At 25.1% G+C, this 14,852-nt stretch overlaps 2 protein-coding genes across 2 annotated transcripts; one reads left to right on the top strand and one right to left on the bottom strand.

The window, feature by feature from the left end:
- Window positions 1–184: 184 nt before the first annotated feature.
- On the bottom strand, window positions 185–3,775 carry LOC112598982 (ER membrane protein complex subunit 2-like). The gene is made up of 8 exons (XM_025345665.1): window positions 3,760–3,775; window positions 3,569–3,682; window positions 2,202–2,352; window positions 1,933–2,076; window positions 1,718–1,874; window positions 1,394–1,489; window positions 823–926; window positions 185–755 (listed from the first exon to the last, which is right to left on the bottom strand). The coding sequence occupies exons 1-8, from the start codon at window positions 3,773–3,775 to the stop codon at window positions 674–676; spliced, it is 864 nt and encodes a 287-aa protein (XP_025201450.1). The 3' UTR covers window positions 185–673.
- Window positions 3,776–4,192: 417 nt separating this feature from the next.
- LOC112598981 (cell cycle checkpoint control protein RAD9A) lies at window positions 4,193–6,740 on the top strand. The gene is made up of 6 exons (XM_025345664.1): window positions 4,193–4,534; window positions 4,751–4,962; window positions 5,033–5,194; window positions 5,338–5,491; window positions 5,884–6,055; window positions 6,134–6,740. Exons 1-6 carry the CDS (start codon window positions 4,501–4,503, stop codon window positions 6,696–6,698), a joined length of 1,299 nt encoding a protein of 432 aa, XP_025201449.1. The 5' UTR covers window positions 4,193–4,500; the 3' UTR covers window positions 6,699–6,740.
- Window positions 6,741–14,852: the final 8,112 nt, after the last annotated feature.

Genomic DNA, 14,852 nt, shown 5'->3' with positions numbered 1-14,852 from the left:
ATAATACTGCAGAATTTTACTCCTGCTTGTATTGGGGAAATGTAAATAGTAGTACAATATGATATTAAAATTAAAAACATTTTAAATCAGTTTTATTTATTTTACTAAGTATGTTGGAATAAACAAAAATTTAAAAATATGTAAGTTTATTAAATTATACAATATTATTTTCTTAGAAGTAAACGCCACATTTTTCAATACTAACTAGAAATTATATAGCAGCTGAAACAAAATATTGATGAAAATAAAAACCTATTGTCTAATAGGTAGTTTAATTGTTGTATGAAAATGTGGCCGTAGGTGCTATATTTGTGGCAGTTATTTGAATTTTATCGACACTATATTTTAGTTTATTTGTTCTTGTAATTTTTGTATTGTTAATTAAATAATAATAATACAATATAAAGTGGTAGATACAACTTGTGGAAACAACAATAATGTTGGTCACAAGAAAGCAGTAATATTAATACTATAGTGATATTGAATAGAAACTAAAAACAAATGAAATTCAGAAATTGTCTTATCCATTGGTTGAACATGTTACAATGTATCAAATAAAATTTACATTATCATATAGAAGTTTAGGTACGATATAATCTTAAAAAATGCCAACATTTTTTTTTATGAAGTAAAAATAATAAACATAAAGTTATATAAAATATCTAAGACTAGTTTAATTTAAGCTCAAATGCAACGATCCCATTAATGTTTCAAGTACATACAACTGATTTTTTTTATTTAATTGTTTTTTCTCACTGAAAAATCAATAAATAATTTTATAATTAATAAAAAATATTTGAAAAGTTGAGTTATACTATTTACCTGTACATGTGTTCAACTCGCTTTAATGATAATGTAGCAATTTTTTTGAAGGTATTTTTTTTTGTTTGATTATTTTTTTGTGATGACATCAAACTGCGAGCAGTCTAAAATATAAATTTTGTTATACTTTAAAATCAATTGAATAGGATACTTTATATCAATTTATTAAGATAAATTAAATTTTCGTGAGATGTGAGAATGAAGATAAATTAGAGTTAACTTACTTATTATTGCATAGTATATAGTTGAAAGAAAGATTATTCATTATCTTAAAATTATGGTCACACAAAGTTGATATTTAATTTTGAATTAAATGATTTTAAAGTGATACTTATATACATTAAGTCAGTGAACCCATAGTAAAATTTAAATAAAATAACTCGAAAATTAATCATGCATAATATTTTTTTCTTAAAATTGATAATAGGTAAATTTAGCCACTAATGAGTATTCTATTTGTCTTATAAAAAGTAAATATATTGTATTAATGTTATCATTATGTGATTAATAACTAATGATTAAACATAAACTATAGTAAATGTATAAAATAAACATGATAATATAGTCTTACCAAGTATAATCCATACAAAGCTCGGATGTTGTTAGGGTTAAGAAGAATAGCATATGAATAATGAGCACGTGCTAATTCCAAATTTTCTGTACCTCCCTGAAAAATAAAATCTAATGTTTAATTTTAGATATATATACATACATAATAATAAAAGTAATTATAATTGTTTATTTTATTCAAAGTTTCAATACCTAACAATTTCATACAATATAGTATATTATTAAACAGTAATTATAAAAAATTTACTAATTTCTTGAATGTCCATACATATTATACAAGAAATAATACAATAATTTTACAAGTCTGTAATTAAAGTTTCAATACTTGTGTATATCGAATATCAGCATTTCGTTGATGATATAAATGATTCTGAGAATTATGTAGAATCATTTCTTCCATACAATATGCAGATTTTGCATATTCTCCTTCCAACAAGTATAAATTACTTAATTCTTGCCAACCTTCTTGGTCTACCATAAACCTGAAATTATTATAATATAATACAGATAAATTATCATTATATTTTATTGTTCACATACTTTTTAAGATATTCAACAAGTTCTTTTATGGCTTCGCTAATCTGACATTTAGCTTTTAATATTGCTACTTTATGTCTTCTGGTTTGAGCATTGGTTTCATCTGCCTTGATTAGTTTGTCAAGAGATTCTAATGCTTCATCATATCTAGTTTGTACAATATAAGTTGAGGACATTAAAAAATTATAATATAAAATAAGTAATACTTTTTTAAGTAAAAATATTGTGTAATTTTGAAATACAAATTTTTAAAAGAAATATCGTTTAATTACTTTTCCTCTGCTTCTAGTATAGTTATTGCCAGTCTCCGCACTCTAAGACTATCGGGAAATTTATTAAGAAGCATTTGTAAACATACTTTGGCAACATCAATACGGTTACAATCACATGCTGCTATTAATACTTGTTCTAAAACTAGGTAACCTGTAATATTAAAAAAAAGATTTAATAAAAACATAGTTAATTGTCATTAGAAAAATAAATAAATTGTTTATACATGTCATACAAAGAATAAACTCAAAAATTAAGCAGGTACTAACATTTATTTATTAAACCGGTAATGATCAATTTATTGGTTTTCTTGATTGATCAAATAGAAGAATATTATAATACCATTGATTTTATACTATACTTATATTATACTTCATATCAAAAAGACAAAAATCACTAAATGGATATTTTGATTACATTTTTGATGTATTAATATCAATCAAGTATAATTCATTTTTATTAAGCATTTTAAGTAAAATTATCAGAGCCATAGCCCAAAGGGTAAATCACTACTCTTTTCATTTCAATTTCAAATAATTTGTATACCTAATTGTTAATTTTTTGATACTCATACATTACAACTTTAGAAAAGTATTCTGTTTTTGATTATAAGATAAAATACATAAAATGTTGTTTTAAAAAATGATTATGGTAATTTATTTAAAAAATATGATGCAATAGTAATATTATAAAACATTCCAAGGTACCTTCCAAAAAATATTTTTTTCAAAATCATAAAAACTAACTATACAAATTTAGGTAACTTAATATATAACTAGAAAGCTATAGTTGTAACTAACCATTTACAAACATTAATTTTTATTTAATTTTACATTTCAAAATTAATTCATGCTTTATTATGATCATAGTGAATTTCAGCTTAACATGTGTTTAGACAGTATAGAATGATAAAGAATACATCATACACTTGTACTCGAGTATGCCAATTCTAACTTAATAATTTATAACTATATTTAATGTTCAGACGAAACCATTTTATAGTTATTTTTAACATTAGATTGAACTGACCTAATATTAAAGGTTTTATGTTGTTTTTTGATACTTTAATTTTTAAGAAAGTTGAATAAACATTTTAAAATTCTATCTCCAAATTATAAATTAAAAAACTTTTTATGAACTGTTATTATTTGATAGATTTTTTTGTACATTTTTTATAACCCTGTGTTATTTTATTATATAATATGCTGGTTATGTTGGAATACACTAATTTTAATTACCTACAGTTGGCTATCATTAAATAAGAAATATTTAGAATTTAAATTGACATATAAAAAAAAAACATAAAAGACCTGTTTCTAAGTCATTGTTTTTTCTTTTATGGTTGTGGATACTACAACAAAACACTTACGATCATTTCCTAATTGCTTAATTTTATGTTTGACAGATGAATCCCATAATTCTAATACTTCTTTACTCTTACGTTCATTGTCTTCTCTATATTTCTTAAGTTTTTCTTGAGCTTCTAAAAATAAAATAATAATAATAAGCCAATAGGACCAATTATTAATCAATCACGAGGTACATTAAATTAAAACTTACCACTTAAATGAACCATGACTCTAATTATACTGAAAATTAAATTTTAACAATATTAACAATAAAGAATGTGATCTGGAAATTTAAATTGCTTAAAAATTGGAATAATAAACCAACAATGATGGTTAATAGCTATTGATTAACAGTGCACAGTAAAAAAAATTAATTATTGGAATATTCTCAACGTAGGTATCTTAATAAATTACAATTATAATTAATATTGTATTATTGTGGAATGAGTTGTGCATTAATGGAAAGGAAATGATAAGAATTTTGCATTTTTCCGCAACGAGACACTGATAACGAGCAGGAGGCTCCATGGGCGTAGATAATTAAGTACCGTAGTCGTTGGACTTGCAATCGTGCTCATCAGTTCGTGATAATAATCACTGATAATATAGAAAGTCAAGATTTGACTTGATATTAAATAATTGATAATTAATTTGTTTTTAAATTTTCACCACAATTTTATAATTTTGCTTTTATACATTTTATTATTTTAATATAAACTCCGAAACTCGAGTCGTCGACTATCAACAGATTTATAGTCGCGAGTTCACGATTGCTTGTAATTTCTGATGATTCTTGGAATAGAGTGTTCAGAGATGACTAAATTTTGTTTGGAATGGAATGTTCAGAGATGACCAAATTTTGTTTGGAATGGTTTATTTAGTTCATTGTAGTTTTATAAAAATAAGTATGAAATGTCCTAAACGTAGATGACCACAACAAACCGTTGTCACTATGAAGTGTGTTATACCCAGACAGAATTTGAAAAGTAACTATGATTAATACTTATGTTTTTGAATTTTGTAGGATCACCTTAAAGTGAAAATATATCTGATAATAAAATCCCAAATAATTTATTATTAATTATATTCATAATATTGTATGGTTTTAAATTATAACTGTTAAAATATACAGTGATGATTATTTTTTATAATTATTAACTTGCAATTATATGAGTAATAAAATATTTTGTTCATGATTACAGTTCTGTCACGAGCATTAAACACAATGTGTCGAATTGGGGAAGATTTATATATTGAGCCCAATTCATCACAATTAGTCATGCATACTACCAATAGTTGGCACACCGTATATGCATGGTTTACATTTGATTCGTCATTTTTTTCTAGTTATTATTTTACTGAAGACGACGAACAAAACAGTGAAAATTCATTAAAATGTAAAATATCTCTCAAGGTATATTTTGATTTATCTAACACAAATTTAAATTCTTCAAAGACCTGATCATTTTATGTTAAATGTTTAGTCATGTATTACAATATTCAAATCTCCACATTTATCCCGTTGCTTGGAATCATGTCATATGGAAATTAAAAGTAATGCTGATACAATAACTATTCAGTTACGCTATTCAAATTTTTGTGTTAAAACTCATTTGATACCAGTTCTAGAATACTCAGCATTACAGGTGAGTTTTTGATTGGGTTGTATTGGAAATAAATAATATTGTAGCATTCTTGTTCATATGCAAACCAAAAATAAAATACATATTATCAAATAGCTTAATTGAGAATTTATTATTTTTAATACATCTAATTTTGTTTTAATTAGGTAAATCAGAATGTCGATACATGTCATGTACTTTGTATTGACTCCAAAGTGTTGTCAGCTGCTGTTAAACATTTTCAAAACAGTGAAACAGACATTACATTAATTGTGACTACTGAAAAAGTGATACTAAAAACTCATCCAGAATCTTGTCGAGGTGTTTGAATTAAATCTTAAGCCAGTCCCACTTGACTGGTGTACTTGGCTAAAATTTGTCACTGGTTACCATTGATCAGCCGTGTGGAAGGTTTTACATGTTTATTGTTGGTCACTGACTTGTTTTAATGGATTTTTGGTAAATTTAACACGAATCAAAGAACTACTTATATTTTGGATATAATGTGGCGCTATACTTGTTTATGTATACTAGTTAGTAATTGTGTGGGAGCAAGGATCAATAAAGGTCAACATTGGTTATAAATCGCCTGTGACCAATTTTGGCCAAATACACTAGCTGCATGGGATCATTTCTAGTATCATAATAGCAGTTGATTTGTCATTAAATTTAAACTTATCAATTATGACTAATATGTATGTATTTTAATATAGATATAAGACAAATGTTAAGAACTGAATTAAATTTGCAATCATCAGAATTTGATGTTTATGATGTTGGCAAAGGCTGCTGTATAACATTTTCTCTTAAAGAAATACGACCTCTATTGGCTTTTGCAGAGCACATGACATTACCAGTTATTATTCGTTTTAGTTCTCCTGGAATGTAAGTATAATGATTATTATGAGGATTTTATCTTATAATTTATATTAATACTAAATTATTTTTATTTTGTTTCATTAGGCCCATGGTATTTGGACTTAAAAACGGTTTAACATTTGAAAGCCAGTACATATTATCAACAATGAATGATAGTGCACTATCAGGAGATGCTAATTCCATACGTTTAAATATTAATGCCATTGATAACACTCAGAGTAGTAATGGGAAATCAGAAAATTTATTATCCAATATAAATCATACTCAAATAGCGAGTTCTAGTTTACGAACTCCAATGCGAGTACAAGTTGAGTATCCAGATAGTATTTCTAGAAAACGCAAACATCAGTCAAGTAATCAACAACAGTCAAAAATAGCCAATTTAGTCAGTTCTAATTCATTAATTGAACAGTTCAGAGAAGAATGTATAGAAGAAGATGTTTTATTATCTCAGGTTGCTGATTTTCATGTTGATAATGAGCCAATTAAAAAATATGTCAATGAAAATAGTAATTTAACACAAGAATTTTCTGACACAGCACTTGTGTTTGCCAGATGTCATTCGTTACCTGTTAGAAATTCTCCTATTAAAGGAAAAGGGAAAGTTCTAGTGTATGATTCAGATGGACTTATAGATGATTCTGATTAATTATTGTACCTACCAATTAAATCGTTAAAAAACAAACTTTAATTTATTTATTTGTTTTTTGATTGCTCAAGTCTTATGTTAAAAATTATATTTAATAAACTAAAAATATTAATAATTATATTGTAAATAATAAATTTTATATATTTTTTTAAACTAAACATTACATGCTCAATGAAGTCCCCAAGTAAATTTTAAAATTTTCAAATAAATGATAAGTAAAAATAGTTGTTTTTAGTTATTAGGTACTGCAAAACTGTTAAAAGAACCACAGATAGTGATGTGTTAGAATGGCTTTCATAAAAAATGTGAATCCTATGCTATTTTAACGTAGGTACTTTTATGACATATTATAAAGATTATAACGTAAATAAGAAATAGTTTTAATATTTTTGTATTAAAACTTTAATACTATAGTTGTATAATTAAGAAGGGACAAAAGACAGTTTAAAATAATAATAAATAGGGCTTGCAAGGTGCAGAAGTTGCATATTATTTTATTTAGTTTCGATTTATAGTTGAACCAAGCTAGAAATTTGAAATATATGATGACAAGGTTAAAAATTGAAAATTGGAAATGCATATTTTACATATTTCATTAATTTTACGTAAAAAGAATATGTTCATTGATTTTCATATGCAAATTAACCATATTATTTAATATTTTCTAAAAAAAATTTTTCTTCTTACTTGTGAATTTGAAATAATATTGAATAAAAATCTCAATATTATTTTTTGTAGGTGTTTATTGTCATTGTCATAATAAAATATTAATTTTATGATAACGATACAATGTGCATTTGATCTATATCAGGCTAATATGCCAAAATATTATCTTATTGTTTATAAGTTATCAACTTATAAATCTATTAATTGTTTATTTTTTGGTGAATCTGTACAAATCAACATTTTACAGTATTTTTTAAAATATGTTTTCAATTTAATATTTTGCCTGTTTTAGTTACTTTAACTTCTAAATTCTAGTAATAAATAACCTTATAAATGATATTTAGTAATAATTTATTTTTATGTCATAAAAGTTAAAAAAAATAAGATTAAAATAATACCTTTAGCCTTACCTAGGTAGTAGATAGGTACTCATACTCCCCAAATATTAAATGAAAATGATGTATGTAAATGTGTCGAATAAAACTAGGTATATATTATTCAAGTAAATAATTTAATAAAATATTTTTTTTCAAAACTATAAAGTGTCCCATTTGTTTGTTGAGTGAAATTGTAACGTCTTCTGTACGAAAAAAAAAAACGATACTTTTAAGATTCATAGAAACTGATGTTGTATTCTCTCATATATTATGGATAGCTAAACATATACATTTCTTATGATAATATATATATTTTTTATTCATTGTATAGGCTTCAATGATATAGATAATAGCCTCTAGTATTAAATTAAATATATTTTTCAGTTTTGATTTATACGTTTTTACCCAGGTCTATAAGTTAAAAAAAAATTAAGTATATTTATTTTAGTGCTATTGATTAAAAGTTTATTATGTGGTTGTTGGATTGTTAGGAAAAAGACGAGCAATATTCATGACTACTTGTCCTTTTTTGATCGAGTTAAAGTTATGTGAACTTGCTCATATGACAATTGTTTTCTTACGAATATTATACCCTGCACACCTATATGATACTATTATGTTCAATATTAATTATTATTTCTAAATATTTTTGAGTATAAAAGTGTATAGAGGTGTGGGTGTCGAAGTTATTTGAAACACATTTACATGCCATGTGACAAAATATTAAATATTAAGTACGGAAGATCCAAACCACAAAACTCCAAATAAAGTTAAAATTCTTTTATAATGACATGGTATGTAGGTACCTGGTACCTATTAGGTATCTAATTAATTGGTATACATTATTTTGTAATCTGTTTTAAATGTTTTAATGATTATCATTAGTATTATTAGTATTATGAAAAATTCATTTTCACAAGTACACCAATATTTCAAACGGGAAAAACAGATTTAGTAAGAAGAAAAAAACAAATGACTTAGATTATTTGCCAAATCAGTGTGGTCGGACAGACAATTGCTCCATAAAATATACGCGTCTTAGACATATAAAACACTTAATCTTATACATTACATCCTATAGGTACTGTTCGTACGCTTTTAGTGGAAACAAAAATAATAAAACCAAAACACAAAAAATAAAACCCAGGAAAAACGGTAGAAAAGATAATATTATAAACGTATATAATATGTATGTATAACTTATTTATATTTTACCTGTACACACATATATATATATAAACATAAATATATAGTTTTAACGCTGCGAAATGCGCTCGGATCCGTTTTGCTTGATATCGAAAGTGCCGCGGGTTTTAAGCTTATTAGCAACGGCCATTAATATTGTCACCGCCAGCTTAAACCCACCGCAGTATTTTAGCGGGCTTCCGGTAATTTATGCGTACAAATTCCGAAATATACTCAAAAAAACGGAAAAACAAAAAATATACCCACTTATACTACCGCATATATATACACACACGTATAAATGCATACTTAAATAAATAAAACGGGACTATATAACGTTGGCGTTTGTCAACGTATGGTTGCGGTAGGTTGGTGGGGTGCAGCGGTGTTAGTTTATAATATAGGTACCTAACAATAATGTGTAGGTGTGTGCTTTATATAGTACACGGTCAAAGTCCTCGGCAAGACCGTTTTCGCGATTTGTGCACGGCCAGCAAACACGAAATATATATATTTCGCGATTAATTAGAGAACTACGATATATACGCCTATAATATAGGTATTGGTTGGTAGGTACATCATGCAAGGTAATACTACTTTAACGGACAAAATAGCCACGCGCGTGACTGTGCCGTTGACGCGTACAAATCGTTGTTGGGAAACACCATGTCGAAGCGTAGGTAAACCTATATATATATATATATATATATATATATGCTTAATGGCTGTATGTGTTTAAATAGGTTATTACTTTGGATTTTGTTATACACCTATTTAACTATATATTATACTTATATGCGCGCACATAATATAATAGGTACCTATAAAATATGTATACATGTACAAGAGTAGCTTTAGTGTACCTACTGTAATTTGTGCAATTACACAGAGAAGTTCTTTTGTACAGGTATTCAAAAGCTTTTAAAAACCTAGAATATACACATACATTCATAGTAGGCAATCGTGATTAAAATGTTACGGATGGGAATAAATACGAGTGTATTATATTAGTCCTGTCTCGTGTGGGACCGGCCTTTGATTTTAAAACAGCGAAACCTATGTCATCTTGATGATACACCGTTATGTAGGTACAATACACATAACTTTACTTACATAATTGTTATCATTGTTCACAATATTCTGTGCACATACGAGTAATTCTAAATTTTAGAAATATATTAATATGTGCGGAAAGCGCAAACGAGTTTCCACAATTATATGATATCATTATGCCATTGATTAAAATGAAATACTACTGGAAATACTACTATATTCTTATATCAGGTAATAAAATGTTTAGGGTTATAAATAATAATAAAAAGCAAAAGATTTATTTTTGTTAAAAGTAAATAATGTGATGTTTTTATTTTAACTATACACACAAGTCTCAAAACGTTTATAACCACGAGTAAAGATTAATAATATTTGTTGGTTTTAGCCTTTAAGAGGTATACTATGATTCACAGATTTTGAATGAAAATTAGATTAACATATATTTTAAAAATGTACCTAAATTTATTATTGTAAATTTGGAACGGCGCTATCGGATAATAAAAATGTAGAAATAATATGTGTCATTTTAGTTGAAGAATTTTAATTTTTAGCACAATATGAGATAACAAAAAATATAATTGAATTTTATATAATGATTTATCTTTGAGTTCTTAATGTTGTTTTTTTCATTAAATTGAAGAAAAGAAAGTTGACGTAATTATTCGGATGAGTCTATATATAATTAATTTAATAAAATCATTAAAACTAATAACTTTTTTCGTGATTGCGTAGTATATGTTTTCTGTTGTCAGTATGTATAACTAGCTGTGTAAGTATAAAGAGGGGAGAAATAGATTAGGTTAAGTTATATTAGGTCTACTCCGTTGTACATTAAGAGTCAAGTGTATCTCGTATTATTGAGTAGGCCACTATAGCAATGGGTGTGTTAAATTTTAAATTAATGACGTTAAATCATTATACCACGAATAATGTTTCTGAGCGGAGTCGGTCTATCAACGTATATTGTCATATAAATATATTGAAATTCAAAGGTGTATGAAAAAAATTATCATTTTTAATTTTTGAAATTGTGAAATATAATAAAAACCTACGAAGAACTTTATATAGATTTTTAAGTTTTTTGATTCAGTTAAAATCATTTTATTAATATTTAAAAACTATAGACACTAGAAATTAGATAAAAAAAGTAGAACAAATTAAAAATTAAAAATACCTTTAAATAACATAAAATAATTAAAAATATTTTGAAAATTTTATGATGTATAGAAAATGTTAATATAAAACTTTTGTATGTATTTGTTATATTTAAGGTATTAAAAAAAAAAATCAAAAAAATAAGATTTCGTCAAATACTGTGGTTTTGCGTAAAATTTTCAATTTTTTCTTAATTTTTTGTTGTTTTTTCAGTTATTTTAAAAAATATTTGAAATTTTCATTTTTAACATATTTTAAGTTCCAACTATATCTAATTTTTTAAGTGAAACCCTATTGAATTATTACATTATATTTTATAAATTCAACGTTTGGCAGTAAAATATTTTGATTTTTCTATAAAAATTTTTTTGTAACATTTTGCCGCAGTAGGATATTTTTCAATTTTATTGTATTCGACCAAATGCACTAACTTGGTATTGAAAATCGCATATTGTGTACAAAAATAGAATACTTATGTTTAGCTAAATGTAGTGTAGTAGGTTAACATTATAATAATTTTTTTTGTTTCAATAATATAATCATTTTTTAGCATATTTATTAGATAATATTATAAATTATTGACTAAATAATGTTATTATATGCTAATCTGATTGAATAAAAAGGCGTTGTCGAATTTTAGGTAACAAATGTTTATACATACATATAAATTTTAAATTATTTCACGAAACCTTTTTTAAAAAGTTTTTTCATCTCAATCGACTTATTTTTTTCTCACGTATTCAAAAGTTTGGTTTCACATCATTTTAATTCAGCAATATTATAATATAACTGTAAACTGTGGTGATATAGAAGATTGCCATGACATCTTGGTTAATTTAAATATTTTCAATACCTATATAGGTAATATTATTTTAAACTTACTTTTAATGACAAATGTATTCATTTATGTATTATAAAATTATATGATGACTTAATAATAATAATATGTGCGTTTATTGGTTTTAATTAATGTATGATATAGATAATAGTTGAAAAATTTTATCAATAGAGTTAAATTGAAAAAGGTAAAGTATAATAGTTTAAAAAAAAATGTCAGTCAAACGTACACCTAAAAATGAAAAAGTTAAATAGATTTAATATTGTAACAACATTTAAATACATATTATTTAATTGTCTTAACTGGCGTAAGAAGAATATAAAAATGGAACGAACTATTGTTAAAATAATACAAGAATCAGTTCTTTAGAAAAAAGGGTCCTAAATGCAATTATAATTATGTCGTTTATTATAGTATCAATACCGATTGGTTGGTATTAGTAGTATTATAATATAACGTTGTTGTAATCGTTATCATTGTGATGTTTGATTATATCAGACGTAATATTGATTTCTTCATTTATAATTGAAACGTCAACCATTTAATTAGTGACATACTTTGATCTACCGAGGGAGGATGGCTTAAATCTTGAAGTTGGGTGATCAACTAAACCCTTCAAAAAGGCATTTCAGAAAAAATTATCATGTCCAATAATGTTTTGTTGTTGGGAGAGGTTATCCTCTAAAACTTTGTTAGTACACTATAGTCGATCATTAATGAAGAAAAATTTCTATATAAGATTATTCAGAATGAGATTGTACCCTGGCAGGAAGGTATACTTAACAATTTATTTTACTAAATATTACTGCTGCAGTTATTACTACTAAAACCACGTAATTTTTCCGGCGTTTACTTTGTTGACTTTTATAAATGATTTAATAAAGTTTAATCCTACTCAGTTTTACCAGGTGATATTTACTTTTTATTGGCATTAAAACAAACAAACAAATTATTAAATAGGTAGGTAGTAATCAGTACCTAGATACTCTATTGATTTTATACCTATTTTAACTAATCCACATTATTGTTATTATTTCAATTTAATACCAAAAAAAAAAAAAAAAAATAAAATATTTGGCAAAGTTTTTTTTTTTTTAATTTTATCAACTAGTTTTAATATTACAAGCTATAATATGTAGTTTTTGTATCAAATTGTTTTTTCCAAATATAATAAAAATTATTGATATATTTTAGATTCTGAATTAACTGTGAGATCTATTAGTTTTAAAGTAAAGTTTGTATTTTTTTCTAGTTCGGGCAATTATAAGATTTACAAATGCTGTTGTAGGGATTTTAATTTGTACAAATAAAATTACTGTAGTTACTTGGGAAAGTTAATTATTTGAATTATGCGAGAATTTTGTTAAAAAGTATGATGATCCGTTCAAATAGCGAATAAACATAGATCTACAGCACAATATTATTACATTGATTGAATTTTTAGAAAATGGAATTTTGCACAGAATCGTTTATAAAATTTAAGTATTTGATATTTTACCAACGTAACCCTGTGAGATCCAGCAGTACATCATAATTTAGTTTTTTTCGTAGCCTGTATGCTGCATCAGCAGTAAGTTTTTAAATCGTTTAATATTCGGATAAATATTACGGTATTATAGAAATGTATTTAATATAATACTTTTATGAGATAGTTTTAATTTGCACGCTTTACCTAAAAAATATTCGTATTTTAAAATAGAAAAGAATTTTTTTTTGTCACACATAACGCTGATCTGCATTTTTATTCCACACAGTATGCGAGTTATATTTATATTATTCATTAGGGTTTTATACAAATTAAACGCATGTTTTAAAATGGAAGTACTGAAAGTCTTCAGTAGACAAAATCAAATAATAATATACAATATATTCTTTTTTCAGGGTAACGTGGTTATTTTCTTTTACAAGTTACGTAAAACCTATGTACTACTAATAATAAACACCACAATGGGGCAGTATAAAGTGCAAGTCATGTATTATTGTAGTTTTTGTTTTTGTTGATCTAATGGTGTAGTGTATATATGTGATTATGTGAATGTTGAAAACAATTTCATGTAGACTTTAATGGTTTAATATAATTTCAATATTTTTATATGAATACGTAAGTATAATATACTGTTGGGAATTTATACTTACTGTATGGATATAATATCGGGGTTCTCGACTAACAATAATATAACTGTAATAGTATAATTATTCTTTTAATACTTTTTTTAATTTGATTATTTATAATAATTGTTTTACAAACATAACTTATTATATTATATGTACATCATGTTATTATTATTATTATTATAGTATTACAGTTTGGTACCGAAAAAAAAACCAATAAATTTAACCAATGCCTAGTTCAATGAAATTTTTAGATAATTTGTGGTATTTAAGCATACATAAAACACGCAATCAATTAGTTTACCTAATTAGTACCTAATTGGAAAATGTTAACGTTTCATTTTGTAAAAATTTAAGCAGCAAACATACAATTTACATACAAAAACATAAGCGTATGAATATTAAAAAATTCAACAGCTTGACTGGTATATTATACAGTATTGCATTAATAATAGGGTGATGCACAGTATGAATATATTTTATGAAACGTTTATATAAATAAACGCCATATTGTTCACCTATATAGATTGTCATGTTGTCTGTTATAATAATAATATATGGTACAAATAATACAAATTTATATACACCAAATCGGTGCTTAAATTATAATAATAATAATAATAAAAACGCAATAATAACACGTATGAAGTCTTGTCGATCTATATAAGTATATCAAAAAAGTAATATTAATTATTTTATTTCATAATACTAGTAAATATTATCCCTAAAATTGTTTTTCATTCAAAAGTTGAAAATAATATTTCGTAT

The sequence above is a fragment of the Melanaphis sacchari genome, unplaced genomic scaffold (genome assembly GCF_002803265.2).
Source record: "Melanaphis sacchari strain LSU unplaced genomic scaffold, SCAv2.0 Contig4_pilon_pilon, whole genome shotgun sequence".
NCBI lineage: Eukaryota > Metazoa > Arthropoda > Insecta > Hemiptera > Aphididae > Melanaphis > Melanaphis sacchari.
The sequence above is the reverse complement of the archived record's forward strand: the minus strand, read 5'-3'. Positions and strand labels throughout refer to the sequence as shown.

Bases quoted from the DNA above. Each gene is read 5' to 3' on its own strand.
- LOC112598982 (XM_025345665.1), bottom strand. The intron at 2,077-2,201 runs GTAATTAAACGA...TGTACAAACTAG, and splicing joins ATACTAGAAGCAGAGGAAAA to ATATGATGAAGCATTAGAAT. The intron at 1,490-1,717 runs GTATTGAAACTT...TTTATTTTTCAG, and splicing joins CTGATATTCGATATACACAA to GGAGGTACAGAAAATTTGGA.
- LOC112598981 (XM_025345664.1), top strand. From the start codon at position 4,501: ATGAAGTGTGTTATACCCAGACAGAATTTGAAAA. The intron at 4,535-4,750 runs GTAACTATGATT...TCATGATTACAG, and splicing joins ACCCAGACAGAATTTGAAAA to TTCTGTCACGAGCATTAAAC. The intron at 5,492-5,883 runs GTGTTTGAATTA...ATTTTAATATAG, and splicing joins TCATCCAGAATCTTGTCGAG to ATATAAGACAAATGTTAAGA.